This window comes from Crocodylus porosus, unplaced genomic scaffold (assembly GCF_001723895.1).
Source record: "Crocodylus porosus isolate Cpor-Errol unplaced genomic scaffold, CroPor_comp1, whole genome shotgun sequence".
Taxonomy (NCBI): domain Eukaryota; kingdom Metazoa; phylum Chordata; order Crocodylia; family Crocodylidae; genus Crocodylus; species Crocodylus porosus.
Window position 1 is genome coordinate 103,269,482 of NW_017728886.1, and position 17,883 is coordinate 103,287,364.

A 17,883-nucleotide genomic window follows, 5' to 3' on the forward strand; every position below is an offset into this window, starting at 1 on the left:
AAGAAGTGTATGCTGGAGCAGATGACCTGATTAAATCTGAATCTGGAGGAGTCTCAATTTCAAAAAACAACATCATCTCCCCCAAAAAACCACACATTTGAATGTTGTGATTTTATAGCTAGATAGGCCCAAGAACTATGCTACTATAGAAAATAAAATATTTAAGCACAGCAAGCTTTAGGAGATTTCTGAGGTTATTTAATTACCTCAGTAATTGATTAAACACAGTAATTAAAAACAACAAACAAAACATTAGGAATCCACATTGTAACTGTTCATCTACATCAGTTGGCCAAATGAGATCAGTTTGCCAACACTAGAATTTCCTACATAGCATTAGCTGCTGGTTTGTCATAAAGCAGAGGTTCTACTATGCTCCTTAAACAGTTCAGAAACAATAACTTCAACATGACTATATTGTGGAACACAGCAGCTTCTGGTGATGACAATCCAATATTTTCTATCCTTTCAGGGGTGAAAGGAAATCCCCAGTCCTCAAATGTTTCCCAGGGAACTAGACAGCTACAGCTTATCTACAGCAGCTGCAGGCAACCTGCACATGTAGTTTCACAGTGCTTTACAATTTCCACTATATCCTCTGGGACGTTTTCTGAGTTGCGAGATTGTTTTTTTGCTTCTTTTAAAATAAATATTTGAAACCCTAACTCTGGTCTTGACAGATGGCCTTCCTTTTCTAGAGGGGAAGAAATAAAAAGTAAGCTCATCTGTCATAACAATCCTTTGATATGATCTTTAATTTGCTAGGGTACATCAGTGGTACAACCTGGGCACAGATGTTTCTAACAGCACTGCCTGTTAGAAAACTTTCATGAGTCCTACCCTGTCCCTTGCAACTCCAAAATACACACAACAGAGCTAAAAAGGGGGAAGTCTCATCAGTTCTCCAAGATCCTCCTTTTTAATGCTTCTCAATCTAAAGTTAAAGCTAGAATTCCAAAGAAAAAAACAAAAAGAAAAAGTAGACAGAACGTATAAATGTGCAAAGGTGATTTGGAATAAATCCAGACACAAGTATTAAAGAACAGCTGTTTACCCTGCAGAAACTGTAGAGTTCTTTGGACAGATATAATCAGAATGGGTCACCCATTAAGTATACACTAAGGGCATGTACACAAGAATAGAATCAAAGCCCAGTGCGAATTCTCCTTCCATAGACATTAGGGCTGGAAGAGACCTCGCGGAATCATCAGGTCCAGCCCCCTGCCCAAAGGGCAGCAAGTCAGTTGGGGCCAGAAGACCACAGCAAGATGATCATCCAAAAGCTGCTTAGGCATATCCAAGGTAGATGCTTGCACCACTTCTGAGGGGAGTCGATTCCAGACTCTGATGGTAAAGAAGTTTTTTCTTATGTCCAGTCTAAAACAGTCTTCCATCAGTTCATGATCATTTGACCTTGTCTCCCCTTGGAGTACCCTGGTGAACAGACGCTCTCCCAGATTCCGATGCACACTCCTTATGTACTTATAGGCCTCTCACTTGTACTTCCCTATACTCCTGTGCAAGGGTGAACAGAGATACAATGACACTCTCTTCATATCCATCATAATGTTAGGCCTGCTTCTGCCATGGACTCCAGGAGGCAAAAGCTGAAAGGTAGGTCATAGGGATCTATAGTTATGATAGGATCAAAGGTTTTGTAAGAGCAATCATGTCTTATTACAGCCAACATATACCACTATTCATGACTGGGATGCAGAAAACAATGACTATTAAATTGCATCAGTTGACTAGCACTCTCAAACACTCTTGCTGATCTAGCAGAGAATTCCAGTACACAAGGCTTGGCAAAGATAACCAAGTTGCTTCAACACATCTGCCTCTCATCTTTTTTACAACATGCGTTTCAGAAGATGCTGAGGAGGTGGCCAAGCTTTGCATTTGGTGGGAAAGGTATGCAAGCCAGCTGCGAAAGTTATGCAAGCTAGCTCCACCCCAAACAAACAGGGTAAGGGACCAGCAAAGGGAGCAAGGGGGCTCTGAAAACTGTTGTCTTCTATATCTCCTGTAACTTCTGCCCCTATGTAAAAATTGAACTTGGGAAAGAATGGAGGCATGTCAACTCATGGTTTACGCAGAACTCTGAGTCTTCTTTAAGGATGAGCTGTGCATGAGATTTCAGCACTGCCTTATTTCCACAAGGAATGCGATCTACAGGAGTTCAAGAAGCTGAATAACCCTCAAACATTCTTGGCTTGCAGAAATGACTGCTACCAAAACAACCATTTTTAATAATGAGATGGAGCAATCCAAGTGGGTTCTAGAGGGGAAGCCATATACTTTAGGATGAAGCTGAGGTCACATGTTGGGGCAAACTCTCCAAGTGACCAGTAAACACCCAACAAGACGGTTAAAAAAAGGAATGCAAGTCAGATGACATATCAGAAGCAGATAGGCACAAAATACACCAATACTGCTGCCAGTTGGGTCTCAATGCAGCCAAAGGAAAGTCCAGGACATTTTGTGCTTGATTACCATAGCAACCTAAGTGACCGACAAGAATTTCTACTTTAAAGTCCACCAATCTGTTGATGACTTCTAGAAGTCCAGAGTGACCAAAACTATTCTGTGAAGGTGGCAGCATTTGCAAAAAAGGACTGCTTTACTCTAGATCAGGAGTGGGCAATTGTTTGGGCTACAGGGCCACTTAAGGAGTTTCAGTGAGCTGTAATGAGCCGGGGGTGGGGAAGGGAGGGGAGGGGACAGTTGTGGATCCAGCCTGGCAGAGAGGAGGTGGAGGAAGTGGCAGCAATTGACTCATTCTGGTCCCAGGCTTGTCTACCCCACACCCACTACCAGAGATGCCAGGAGTGGGTAAGGTCCTGAGGATGAGGCAGGGCCCTGCCCCTGGGGTTCAGGTCACACTGACAGGGCGGGGGAGGGGGGGCACGAACAGGACACAACTATGGCCTGGGAATGAGGGGCACTGGCATATAAAGGGCTGCTCAGTACCACAAAGCGTTTTTATTTTTTTATTGGGGGGGGGGGGGCACGTGCACAGGTAGACCCGCATCCTGGTGAGCAAAAGGGGACAACACCAAAATATATAGGCATACAGAATTTGCCTATATAGGCAACTATAGGCCGGTTAGCCTTACTTCAATCCTGGGGAAGCTCTTTGAGAAGATTATCCAGGAGCACATCTGGGAAGGACCAGCAGGGGGGACGATGCTCAGGGGCAACCAGCATGGGTTCATTAGGAGCAGCATACCTATCAGCTGGGGAACTCCCTTCTCAAAAGCACACAGTGGAAGAAAGAGATCTTGGAGTCATTATCGATTCCAAGATGAACATGGGCCACCAACGTGAGGACGCAATCAGTAAGGCCAACCACACTTTACTATGCATCCACAGAGGCATCACAAGCAGGGCCAAAGAGGTGATCCTCCCCCTCTATGCGACACTGATCAGGCCACAGTTGGAGTACTGCATCCAGTTCTAGGTGACGCACTTTAGGAGAGATGTGGCCAGCATTGAGAGGGTCCAGAGGAAGGCTACTTGCATGATCTGGGGACAGCAGGGCAGACCCCACAAGGAGAGGCTATGGGACCTTAACCTGTTCAGCCTTTACAATAGAAGGCTGAGAGGGGACCTGGTGGCCATCTACAAAACTTACTAGGAGGGACCAGTGGGGAATGGGAGAGACCCTGTTCACCCATGCACCTCCTGGAGTAACAAGGAATAACAGCCATAAGTTGTTTGAGAGTAGGTTCAGGCTGGACATTAGAAAGCACTACTTCACAGTCAGGGCAGCTAGGATCTGGAACCAACTTCCAGGGAAAGTGGTGCTGGCTCCTACCTTGGGGGTCTTTAAGAGGAGGCTTGACAATTACCCAGCTGGGATCACGAGTCCAGTATTTTCTCCTGCCCAGGGCAGGGGGTCAGACTTGATGATCTACTTACGTCCCTTCCGACTCTACATCTATGAATCTATTTTATTATAAATGACTGAGGCACTGGTAGGCTTCCAAACCGCTTTAAGTCTGTAAATATAGTTATACAACATTTTCAACTTCAATTTCACCCAAGTAGATAGTGGTGTTTCATTTTAATTGCTAAAAAAACGGGATTTGGGGGGGTTTTAAAATCAGAGAATTTTCAATTTTTTTAACAAAGAAAACCTGACTCCATGATGCTTAGGAACAGTCAGAATAGATTCACCAAGAACAAGTCATGCCTGACCAACCCGACTGCTTTTTATGATGAGATGGCTGGCTCTGTGGATGCAAGGCTTCTGATAGTCTCCCACAACATTCTCACAAGCAAGCTAAGAAAGTACAGGTTGGATAAATGGACTGTAAGGTGGACAGAAAACTGGCTGAGTATCATCAGGCTCAGAGGGTAGTAAGTCAATGGCTTGATGTCTAGTTGGCAACCAGTATCAAGTGGAATGCCCCAGAAACCAGCCCCAAGACTGACTCTGTTCAGTATTTTCATCAATGACCTTGAAGATGGGACAGAGTACACTCCCAGCAAGTTTGCAGATGACACCAAGCTGGGGGGAATAGTAGATATGCTGGAAGTGATGGCTAGGATTCAGAGAGACTGTGACAAATTGGAGGACTGAACCAAAAGAAATTTCAGGAGGTTCAATAAGGTGAAGTGAATAATCCTGCACTTAGGATGGAACAATCCCACGCACCAGTACAGGCTGGATAGTGACAGGCTGGGCAACAGCTGGGCAGAAAAGAACCTGGGGGTTACAGTGCAATAAGCTGAATACGAGCTGATAGATTGTCCTTGTAGCCAAGAAGACTAATGGCACACTCAGCTGCATTATTAGGAGTGCTGATAGCAGATCAAGGGAAGCGATTCTTCCCCTCTATTCTGCACTGGTCAGGCCACATGTGGAGTCTCTGTGCCCTGTTTTGGGCCCCCCCCTGCAAAAAGGATGTGGATAAATTGGAAAGAGTCCAGCAGAGGGCAAAAGTAGTTAGGGGGATGGGGCACATGGCATGTGAGAGACTCAGGGAACTGGGCTTATTTAGTTTGTGGAAGAGAAGACTAATGGAAGATGACACCAGCCTTCAACTACCTGAAGGGTGGTTTGAAAGAGGATGGAGCTAGACTGCTCTCAGTGGTGATAGATGACAAAAGAAGGAGCAATGGTCTCAAGTAGCAGAACAGAAGTTTAGGTTAGGTATTAGGAAAAAAACACCTCTCCCCCTAGGAGGGTCGGAAAAACATGGGAACAGGTTACCCAGAGAGGTTGGGGACTCTCCATCCTTGGAGGTTTTTAAGACCTGGCTAGACAAAGCTTTGGGCTGGGATGATCTAGCTGGAAGCAGCCCTGCCTTGAGCAGGGGTTTGGACTAGATGACCTCCTGAGGTCCCTTTCAACCCTAATCGTCTATGGTTCCATTATCATGATAATGTTAACTATCCCCAATTCATTCCCAGGGGGAAAGAGCGGGAAAAGCAATAAAAAAAAAAAAAGTGTCAGGCCAGGCACAGTCCTCCAAGTCCAGATGCAAGACTCAACCAGGTGAGGACACAAGACCTACAGTAAGATCTGCTCTACCCAACAGGGAAGACACATGCACCAGAGTTTATCAACTTCTTTAGCCACCTAAATGGTGGCCTCAGCTATTCACTTAGCAGTTACTTCTCTCTTAGACCCAGTGGAATGATGGAAGATCAATATTTTCCTCTAATTGCTGACAGCTGAAGTCTTCCAAGAGCTACCAAAAGGTTATTACTATTTGTCCATGCACTTAATAATTTATGTTTTAAAACAAACTGATATTTATTCTTGATATCGTTCACAGATGAAAGGCATGTCATATTTACTCTAATATAGCCTCAAACAGTGAGCAACCACTTCAAACTGGACTATTTGCAAACTGCAGTACCCTCAAACAATGAAAAAGTTTAGCATAACACAGACTTTACTGGAAAACAATCAAGCTGTCAGTTTATTAGTGAAAACAAAATAAAACCTTGCAAAGAAGGAAAAAAAAAACACACCTAAAGGCTCATATTACTTCTTCAGCAGTTTTGTTTTAATGAACTCATGATTACTGCTGTTTGTAATCATTTATTCATAATTCCATCCTTGGAGATCTCAGTGCCTAATCTGCCTAAAACCATCTGTTAATGGTGCTAAACACAGTGAGAAAACATGCTCTAATTTAAATGTATTTTTGCAGCTACTCAACAGAAACAGTAACCATTTTCCCTGAGCAATCAAAAGGCTGTCTTCCTGCCACATGATGTTCTGGCACAAAACATTAAACTTTACAAGCTCAACAAAGCCATTAATCAGACCATATGAATTAATTTAATTTGAAACACTTATAAAAAGGTTCTCTTGACAAAGAACAAGAGGCTTCAGCTAAATCAATATAAATGAAATTAGTGCTTTGCTATTAGGGTAAGCATGAGATCCAATAGTGTTTGAAAAGATTAATTGTAATATGTTGCAAGGCCTCTACCCCATTTAAATTTGTGTTTTAATGTAGCACTCAGGCTAAATGCTAGAAGGAGGTTAGACCACATTAAAAATGGCCATCCACTGTAAAGTAAGTTGGAGTGGGAGGGCTAGCAGGTGGTGTTGGGCAGTAGGGGGCACACAAATCAGTGGCAGTGATGGGGGGCAGCTGCTATCTGTGGGGGGTTGCTGGGGTCTGGGAGGATTTGGCAGGATATGAGGGGCTCACAGGATCTGGAAGGGTGGGGACCAGGAACTATTTTTAGTCCCTGCAACCCCCTATCCCCCCCCCCCCACACACACACAGAGATACTTACTTCCTTGGCTCCTGGCAGTAGCTCACACTTGTAAAACAGTAGCACCCAGTGTAGCTTGCAGATGGGGGATTTGAGGCTGGGGACTGGCTAGTCCATGGTGGAGGGAAAGGGAATAAAAGCAGCCCAGTGCCAGTGAGGTAGGTAGGAAAAACCACAGCCCTGGGGCTGTGCCGGTAACTGAACTGAAGTTTGATGCATCAGTCTAACCTAGAGCAATTAAGTTTGAGTGTATATTGAACTGGGTCCATCTTAGACCAGGTTCCACCAGTTTTTAGACTGGTCTATATGCATAGATCTTCTGTACAGTTATGGGTTTGGACTGATTTCCAATCACTGAGACAGGGTCTAAATGTAAGGTCCTTGCTGGAGCAAACTAAGTTAGATCAGGTAGCCATTTTAAATGCAATCTAAACTCCCCCCTGAATGTCCGCACTTAACCTAAAAGGCCACCAAAACAGTTCGATTATTAAAACTGTTCTGGGTTGCTGTTCTCTGTGATAAATACCTCATTACAAACCTTCTTAATTTATATCAGCATTGAGTTATCACCAATGATATGATATAAGAAACCTGTCCTCAAGCTTTCTAAATTCAGTGCTCCTGTGGCCTCCAATGTTAACATTTTCATCTGCGGTTCAGTATCTACCCACAACCAGTAATTGAAAACTAGTTTGTAAGCTACAGCCTCTCAGAGAAATGGTAGCTGTGCCAGGCAGAGAATATAACAAAGAAAAAAAAAACAAAACCTGACTTGATCACAACTGCTCCCCCTCCCCCCCCCCCCCAATCACACCCCTTCTTCCACTTGGGTGGATGCTAAGCACATCCACCCTTTTCCACACAGCAGTTTACTCCCTTCCTGCATTCTACCAGCCACTGTAGAAAGTCAAGACCAAACCTTTTCCTCTGTCACCTGATATTCTGCATCCAAGTGGCCTATCTGAGCCACTACTTAGCTAATCAGAGCAATAGATGGAAGCCCTTACTTCTCTATATGGTAGGCAGCCAAGAAAATTTAGCCCTGAATGCTTTGCTTTTAAACTGGTTCACTCATTTTAGATTTGAAAAAATTATAACTTCTAAAGTGGCAAACATTTCACTGACAGTTTTTGTCAGTTTGTTGTAGTTACTTAACAGTTATTTTAATAGTGCTTTTTATTTAATACATCAAGAAAAATCTACAAGACAAAGTTAATAGATACTACAAGTCTGATGCTGTGGATCACAAAATATACATTAATTAAAAGCCTGATGTCATTTGTTTTGTAAACCCACAAAAACAGCCCTACCATATTCCAACAGAGCAGCTTACTGCCATCCTTAGAGAAAGAAATTAGGAAGGTGGCACAGGAAAGACCAAAACAATGACATACCAAGTGCTCAGAATTATACGTTTTGTGCACTGTTTTCTTTTAGCATTCCTTCTCCATCAGTTTCTTGTGAACCTTGAGAACCTTTTGAAGCAAGCAGTGAGGAGAGGGATGAGACTCGGCAGACTGAAAAAAGAATTCCATCCAAAGAGGAGACATACTTGAAGGCAAAAAGAAAGCAACTGCCTGACTAGATCAGAATTCCAATCCATTAAGTATTTTCAGGAACTGCTGACACCAGAAGTTTGAGGAAGTAAAATCTCTCAGAACAGCACAGTCCATTGCTCTAACCAAAAGACCAGGACTCAGATAACCCAAGTGCTCTTCTCAGCTTTGTCAATGGCTGGCCCTTTGAGCAAGTCACTTCAACTGGGCTTTAGTGGCACCATCTATAAATAGAGATAAGCTACTAGCCTCTTTTGTAAACCATTTTTGAGACCTCCGGATGAAAAAAAGCTATGTACTAGCCCAGACAAGTAATGAGAAAATAAGCATATATCCTTAAGACTAGGAATCATAGAAAAGTTAAACCTGGAAGGGACCTAACAAGGTCACTTAGTCCAAACCCATGTGCAAGACAAAAATCACCCCCATTTAATCTAAATCATCTCATTCAAAGCGTTTATCCAACTTACAAGTGAACTGATTTTATAAGTTTAGACAGATGGACAACAGTTACCTAAATATCCTGTAACGGGGGATGTTCGTAATTGTTGCATCAAAGGATAGAATCAATAGGGCTGTGCAAAACAGCACCGTTTCATTTCAACTTCCGTTTTGAAGGGACAGCATTTCATTTCATTGTTTTGTTTCATCAAAACTGTTTCACTGTTTTGAAGCATTTTGCCGTTTTACCCATAAGCTGTAATGGGGAATCACGAAAAGGCCTAAAACTTGGTCATTTCTTGTCTGATTCAGATGAAAATTGGACGGTAGCCCCTTCTGAGGGCATGACACCTGCCAAGTTTCAAGGAGATAGGTGCAGAGGTTTCTTGGAAACTGCACGTCAAACAGTTAGAAGGAAAACTCATATCATTTGCAGCAGCAGCAGCCTCCTGTCATCCCATGTACAGATCTGGGGGCCTGTACCACTGGGAGGGCTGCGGGGCTGTGATGGACTCCTCCTGGGAGTACAGGCCCACGGAGCTGTGTGCAGGATAACAGGAAGCTGCTGCTGCTGCCTGGGACTGGTGCTGGGCCCAGCCCATGCCAACCGCTGGGAAAACTGCTGCTACCACTGGCCCCAGCCAAGAGCCTGCTGTCATCCTGCACACAGATCCAGGGGCCTGTGCCCCCCCAGGCGGGCTGAAGGGCTGTGCCAGACTCCTTCTGTGGGGCGTGGGCCCCCAGATCTGCATACAGGATGACAGCAGGCTGGCACTGCTGGCTGGGACCAGTGCTGAAGCCAAGCAAGCCCGACTTCGAAACTCAAAAGGATTCGAGTGCCCTCATTTCGTTTCAAAGTTATTTCAAAGCCTTTTGTTTCATCATTTTGATTTTGTTGTTTTGAGCTTGAAACGCATCAAAACAGCTTTGAAATGAAACACCCAGAGAAATTTTGAACAGCCCTAAGATTCAAGTTATTACAACGCAGCAATTATATCTACATGATTCTGTAGTGACTCAGATACAACAAACCACTCCAACTTCAACCCTGCTTCATCCAGTGTCAATTTAGGGGTCACAGAGTCATAGGAGTAGGGTCGGAAGGGACCTTGTAGATCTTCAAGTCCGACCCCCAGCCTGGGTGGGAGAAAAAACTGGACTCAAATGAGTCCAGCCAGGTAGGCATCAAGCCTCTTCTTAAAAGATCCCCAGGGTAAGAGCCAGCACCACTTCCCTAGGAAGTTGGTTCCAGCTCCTAGCCACCCTAACTTTGAAGTAGTTCTTGCGGATGTCGAATCTAAACCTACTCTCCAATAATTTGTGTCCATTGTTCCTTGTCATGCCAGGGGGCGCTAGGGGAAACTGTCCCCCCCAAATCCTTCTGGTCCCCCCTAGTAAGTTTATAGACAGTCACCAGGTCCCCCCTCAGCCTTCTCTTGCAAAGGCTGAACAGGTTTAGGTCCTGCAGTCTTTCAACGTAGAGTCTACCCTGCTGTCCCCGGATCATGCGGGTGGCCCTCCTCTGGAGGCTCTCAATGTCCACATCCCTCCTGAAATGGGGTGCACACAACTGGACGCAGTACTCCAGCTGTGGCCTGACCAGCATGGCATAGAGGGGGAGGATGACCTCCCTGGCTCTACTTGAGATGCACCTGTGGATGCACGACAAGGTCTGGTTAGCCCTGCCAACCGTGACCTCGCATTGCCAGTCCATGTTCATCTTGGAGTCAACAATGACTCCAAGATCCCTTCCTGCCTCTGTGCTCTCTAGAAGGGAGTTTCCCATTCTATAAGTGTGCTGCTGGTTTCTACTGCCTAAGTGCAGCACCCTGCACTTGTAAGTATTGAAACGCATCCTGTTTATGTTAGCCCACTCCTGTAACCTATCCAGATCTTGCTGCAATCTTTCCCTCCCTACTAGCGTGCTCACCTCACCCTGAATTTTGGTATCATCAGTGAATTTAAACAGGTTGCTTTTCACCCTGTCGTCCAAATAGCCGATGAAGAAATTGAACAGCGCAGGCCCAAGGACCGAGCCCTGGGAGACTCCGTTGCCCACTTCCCCCTAGGTCGAATATGACCTGTCCACCACCACCCTCTGAGTACGACCCTTCAGCCAATCTGCAATCCATCTGACTGTGTAGGCATCAATGCCACAGTTGCCTAGTTCCTTAATGAGGATGGGATGGGAGACGGTGTCAAAGGCCTTGCTGAAGTCTAGAAAGACTACGTCCACAGCGACACCTGCATCCATTGCCTTTGTGACCTGATTATAAAAGGCAATCAATCAGGTTGGTCTGACATGACCCGCCCCCAATGAAACCATGCTGGTTGCCCTTGAGCATCATCCCTGAAGCCGGGTCCCCTGTATCATGACAGGATCATGTAGCATAACAACTGCAGCATCTCCCAAGAAGCACCTCCTCTTCCCCTTTTAAATCAGCTAAATATGTTGGTCCATATCCTCAGACTTAAGATGCCTAAAAGAGACCAGAAGGGGGTGCAGCTTCCTCATTTTCTCTGCAAGATGATGCAAAAGGAACAGAAATCCATCATCCCAAGTGTGTGACACAGCATTCCAAAGCTCCCAGATAGCATATGGGGGCCATTTCTGGTGGGTGGCTGTATATGGAAGGAGGGTGCCTTAAGAAAAAAAAAAATAGAACAAAAGGATAGAAGAAGTTAAAAAGATTACTCCAACCATGGTAATTCTAATTCACCCTGTAAAGAAAAATAAGTAGTGGCCAACTGATGGGAAGAGAAAAAAACCTCCACCAGATCATGTTCTAAAACTCACATTTTCCCACTTGCTAAAAGATAGAGGGGAAAATCTTGTGGGAAGAATAAGGAGAACCCTTACCTCTGGGACACATGCACATTTATCTTCAGAGACTCAAAGTCTAGTAAGGCTTCAAAGCCACTCAACTGACATTTACCCTGAAAGTGCAAGTTTTTCTGGTAGGCACAGGGCTCTAAAAGAAAGAAGTAACAATGTGGAATCTGTTAACCTTTAAGCTAAATAGCAGGTCTTAAATGGTAGATGTTTATTGGTGGTTTATGCCTGCTTCAAGGAGCTCAAACACTAGTCAAGGAGATCACCTCTCAGTCACAATTTCAATACCTGAGGATGCAGCTTTATCAAGTGCATCCAGAGGAGCTTGCACTAGAAGACCTAGGCACTAACTCCCAGTTGGCTATCGTCTTCTTCAGTTTTACTTCAGTCAGGCAGCCATTCCCTTAAAATCTTTCAGACAGCCCCAAACAAGAAAAGTCACATTTGGCCATTAAGATCTGAAGTCCTCACCTTCAACAGTGAAAAATAATGATTCCTCCCACTACACACAGCCTCTTCAGATCTCAGAGCACTCAATGGTCTGGACCTCAGCTGAGTCAAGGAAATTGGAGACAGGCTGGCTAAAGGAAGACATGACCCCCTGACTGCACTTCTATGTTCTTACACGCATCAGAAAAATGGATGCTGGGATGAAGAGGCCCCTGGCTCAGCAAAAGATGCCTTTGTTGATGAATCCACTCAGTATCCTGGAGACTGAAGAACAGCCACTTATGAAACTGAACCACTCTGATAATCAAGGATTTCAGCTGCTTTTCCCAGAAGATTCTGCAGCTAAAGAGGTCAGATGGAGAATCAGGTTCTAGATCAAAATTTTATCAGCAAAGGGAAACAAGAAATGAAGGAGAGTGGAAAAGGCTTTTCATAAGAGAGTATCTCCTGGCCTTTTTCACTACCAACCCAGATACCAGACATCCAACAAAGGCTGCTGATGAGGTTCCCTGGCACTTCTTTCTGCTTATCAATAAGGGGGCTACGAAATTCATGATTTCATGGAAACTACAAAATCCAGGATTGTCCACAAAATTAACTTCAAAAAAAGTAACAAAAATAAAATGCTGGCTCACCAGCATCAGCTGGTGGGGCAGCACAAAGGACAGCAGACAAGATGCTGACCACCCGCTCTTCTCCTCCTTCACCATGGCCTCTCCACCAACCAGCATTGAGGGGTGGGACTGCACAAAGGGCAGCCAGCAAACAAGACTGCGGCTACCCCCTCATCCCTTCTCCCCCGCTAGGGCCTCTCCACTAATCAGCACTAAGGGGAAGGACCAACAGAGCACATCCAAGAAGCATCTGCAAAATTTGCTCTTTAAACAATTTTTGTAGGTTGGCTGTAAGCATAATCTCATCATGATTTAAGTAGGCCCCTACTTATTAAGTCTGACAAGTTTCTTCAGCATTCCAATTTAGTCAATAAGGTCATCTCAAAAGATTAAGACTGGTGGTGAGGACAGGCCCAAGAAGGATAGTTTAGGCTACTACCATGCCTCAGCAGGGGCAGAAAAGTTTTAAGAGGAAGGACCCCAGCATGGCCCTCAGTCCCCATTCCTGACAGCCCTGTGAAGATCCTAGTGACCCAAAGCCTATACTTGCAGACCAAGGCAGAAATCAAGCAATGGCTGCATAATCATTAATGACTGCTTACTCCATTAAGTACCCTCTCTCAGAGAAAAGAAATTTTATTTACATACATAATACAAGAGAAAGAAAAAAAATTATATAAAGGGCTTAGCCTGTCTGTCTGATGCTCTTGGAGCACTCTGATTGGTTAGCAATACAATCAGAGTGGAGTGCCACAACAACAGTCTCGACCCTCTGCTTAGTCTCCTCCAGGGAGTGGGGCAGGGGGCTGGAAGGGGCAGTGCTCCCTGGAGGTGGCGGAGCACCGCCATGATGGCAAAGATGGAGGGGACAGACCGGGGCAGGGGGGGAAGCGAGGCGAGTGCCACTGGTCTTGCCCCCTCGCTGTCCCCCCCAATCCCGGCCCTGCTCTTTGGAGGCAGCAGCAGCATGGGGCAATTGCTTACAAAGACACTGCACCTGGGGCAGCAAGCTGACATCAATTTGAAAGGACTAGTTCCAGGCCTAACAACTAGAGCAGCACTTCCTTCCCCTTCATCAGGCCAGTACAGAGGGGATGCAGAATGCAATGCATACATATCACCGAGTCAGAGCAGTCCATAAAAAAGGGTAAAAAACTCCAGTCTGGCTAGTATCTAATGAATGAAAAGTGGGTGGTCAAGTCTCAGCCTGCTGGTATACTGATGACCTTGGGCACTCCAGTGAGAAGTCAGACAAGCCAAGATAACTCCTAGATTTTTTTAATGCAACACTATACACATGAAAATCACTCTAGAAGTCAGCAGCCTTGTTCCAACTTTTAAAAATAATCTTGTAGCCAAAGCCCTCACAGATGGAACTTTTAGCCAGAGTATGACCTGTTGCAGAAGGTGACAGACCTAGAACAAGGCAGATTTGAAGACCAATGTTTTCTGTTCAAATACAAGTGGAAAGCAATGCGAGTCAGAGACTAAAGTCGAGGAAAAACAGCAGTCAGCGGAGCAGAAAAAGAGCAGCAACAACTAATCCACACTAAAAAGTAACATAGGAACATGCCAGGCATCACAAGTTCCATGTCCATGTCAGTGAAGGATTAAAGTAACTGGAGAAATCATGTCCTGGACACTGATTTAAGACTCTGCTGTAATATCACAGCTCTTTTGTCAGTCTTCATCCACATTTAAAGATTCACCCTTGCAGGAGCCAGCAGACACACCCACTCCTTATTTAGCTTCCTAAAAACTTTCCATTAAAAACCATGATCCCTCCACTACAAAAGCACTGTAAATAATATTAATCAAGATTGGCTTTAGCAATAGGTGCAGCAGCTGAATCGTCTGTTGACTTTGGAACAAAGTAAACTGACAGACCAGTGTTCATGTTTGGAACACTGATGGGGGCGGTTAATGGTAAGTAGCCAGGGGGAAAAAAAAAAAAGTCTACTTGCCCTGAGGTAATGAATTTTTTTGTCCTCTTTAGAAGCACTATTTTTTAATTGTCTGCACCACACTACAGTGGAAAGCTTAACCCAGGCATGAAAAGGTGAATGGCAGATGGGAAAAGTAGAATGATATACTTAAGGTAGCATTTGCACTGAAGGCTACAGCTTTGTTTTGTCAGGTTGTGTCAGTAATAAGATACAATACATAACTACAAAAAAGATCCATTACAGACTTCGAAAGAACACTTCTAGGCAATACTGAAACCACATTTGTAAATGCAGCGTATTCTACCGATACATATAGTAAATAAACAGTTTGCTTACCTGAACACCACCACTGGTCCCAGTTTTTTGCCCAATTACATTATAACAACAATACACATTCCAGTTAAGTGTGTGACCTGTTAAGTGTAGAGGATCTTTTTCAAGCCCTACTGTCTTTGTAATATGCAGTTAAATGGAGTGCATAGCAACTGGTACTAGAAACAGTAAAAGGAAAGCAAGCAGCTGTCACTGGGCTGGTATTAGAAACCTTGAAATTTATAGAAAGATGGTAGCCCAGAAACTGATTAGCTCCCCTCCTTTTAAAGCTTCCAATAGCAGCACTAAAATTGACTATTAGAAGCCTTGAAAGTGACTGGAGCTGGTCAGGGTGCTTAGAGACATCACTGATCAACTCGATGGGTCATTCTGTATTTATTAGTCAGTATTGTTTTAGCTCAGGTAAATACATAACCTTTTCTCAGTTCTCTTGCTATGCACTTAGAGTACACAGGAAACTTTTACAACACTTAACCCCATTAAAACTTAAACTTTAATTAAAATATGAAATCCATTAAAAATGTTTACATTAGTTACATTTAGCACAAGGAGTTCCCCTGAAGGTTTAGCCACAAACACTGACATGGTTTGTCTTTGTGCAAAATTGTCAGGTAAAATAAAGATTCAATAACCCCCCTCCCAAAAAAACTCAACTCTTTAGTTGGAGATACAGGAAAAAAAAAAAAATCAAATGCACACTCAAACTGTGACTGACACACTAAATCAATTAGGAACAAGTTTAAGTCAAATCAAAACAAGAAACTGGCCGCAAAGCCTTTCATTGGTTTAAGAACAGATTTAAAGTTAAATCTAAGATGCCCCAATGGTCACAGCAGCCTCAGGCCTGACTTAAGTTAAATCAATACAAACCATGTTCAGGTAAGGTCTTATTGGAGAAGAACCTAGGATGCATTATCAAACACAATCTATTGTTTCCTTTTTGGTTCTTACTGCTAGAAGTAGGCAATAACATGTGAAGCATTTAAAAAAAATGCATTTGTTGCAGTGGTAAAGACTTTTTAAACTACAAAATATTTTGACCAAAGTCCTTTAAGTTACTGAGCTTTTGAAAATAACTAATTAAAACTGTCATGTGATTCTTCATTTCTTTAATGTATCCATTGATGCAGACTTAACAAAATAAATACTAATGCTATCAAAAAAGTTTCTTCTTCTCTTTGCAGACCAGAAGATCAGAAAGGGAAAAAAATATCTAACAAGGTATCCCCAACTAGGTACCATACCAAAACATTCTGGATAGATATTACATTGCATTTCTCTAAATATGTTCAACATAAACAAAAAAACCCAAAACAACCATATTGATACTGAGGCCTATGCATACTTAAAGTGCAAATGAGATATGAATGGCAAATATAGAATTGGTTTCTAACAAAGTGATCTGTAGTACTTTAGAAAGCAGGATAACTTAAGCTTTTGTGAGCCTGAGCTCATTTCATCAGTAATGTACACTATAGTACTACATATTACAGTAGTAGTCATAAACCTTGTACATAAATTTCCTGGGAAAATGACACAGGCTAAACTATTGAGACAGAACTGATTGTCTTGACAGCCTACATGCTTTAGGTAAAAGAAAGAGCATTGTTTCGTTAATTCTACACACTATACTTAAGAAGCAAGTCTGGTCTCATCGGCAGTTCAAAACAGAAGGTGAATAGAAAACTCCGTAGTGGCCATGCAAGGCAACAACCTCATTTAGAGTTCAAATATTTTTAGGCTGGGTTTTCCGAGGTACTCAGCACCTTATACTGACTGTTAGATTAGGAGGTCGAGAGAGAAAAAAAAAAATTACACAACTTGCATTTCTTTCAATTAGACTTACAACAGCATTTAAACAGATAAATAGCAAGACAATATGTGCTCTCACTGGTAGTAAACCAGGTTCTTCATAACACACTTTACATTAGGATAAAGGGAATGTTTCAACTTGAGCACCCATGAATCCCAACCTTAAACATTCCCTTTCTTAACAAATGAATGCATAAATTATTTTACCTACAACGAAGCTGAAATTCAAGTTACCTTATGCTTTCTGCAAACCACTCAGGACCAGACACCTCACCGCGCTGCCCTGCTTGAACAGTTAGTTACCCACCAATTCAGTCTCAACCCCCTGTACATGAAGGTCTGCCCTGGCTGCAGTGCAAACCTCCCTGAAGAAGAGCAAGCACAACAAGTGCCAAGGTGGGTCTCCCACCAGCATACACCCCCACCGGAAGGTGCCCTGGTGGAAAGCAGGATGCCAGGGCAGTACATGAGGCTGCCTCTTACTCAGGCGACCTGCTTTTGTCCAGTTTGGGGTAGATCCATTTCAAAGGCTGTGCACTGACCCTGCCGCCGCCAGGGCGCCCCGAGAAGCTCCCACGAGCTCTTCCCGTCCCTCTCTGCCCGCCTCCAAAGCGGGACCTGCTCCCCATCCTCCCTGCGAGCTGAGGGGCGGCTCTTTCCCCCGCTCCTGTGGAGACTTTTCTCGGGGCAGCTCCGCGCTTGGGGGGCGCCATGACATGCGGGGGCGGCCTCCAGACCCCAACTCGTCGCGGGCGGCCCAGGCGGGGAAGTTCCCGCGCGGGCCGGGCCGGGCCGGGGGATTTGTACCTGCGACACGAGCGGCACGAGAGTCTGCTCCACGGAGCGCGTGCGGATGTCAAGCGCCGCGCCCGCGCCCAGCGCCCCAGGGGGAGAGGCGGACGACGAGACACCGCTGCTGCTGCTGCCGCTGCTACTGCCCGGGGACGTGGCCATGGCGGCGGCCCGAACCCGCGCCCCCAGCCCCAAGCGCAACCGCCTCCCTCAGTCTCCCGCCCGCGGCAGCCGCGGGTGTGCGTCCAGCGCAGGCCCCGCCCCCGGGACCGCCCGCACCTCCTCGGGGCGGGACCCTCTCACCGCCCCGCCCCCCGGCACAGCGCGGGGAGCCCGGCTGCGATAATAACCCTTATGTCTGT

The 17,883-nt window shown here is 44.8% G+C and overlaps 1 protein-coding gene across 1 annotated transcript in view; it reads right to left on the reverse strand.

Moving 5' to 3' along the window:
• CTNNAL1 (catenin alpha like 1) overlaps window positions 1-17,683 on the reverse strand; it is a 125,514-nt gene extending 107,831 nt beyond the window's left edge. The window contains 1 exon segment of the mRNA XM_019540136.1: window positions 17,537-17,683. Coding sequence (XP_019395681.1) covers window positions 17,537-17,683 — 147 coding nt within the window.
• Window positions 17,684-17,883: the final 200 nt, after the last annotated feature.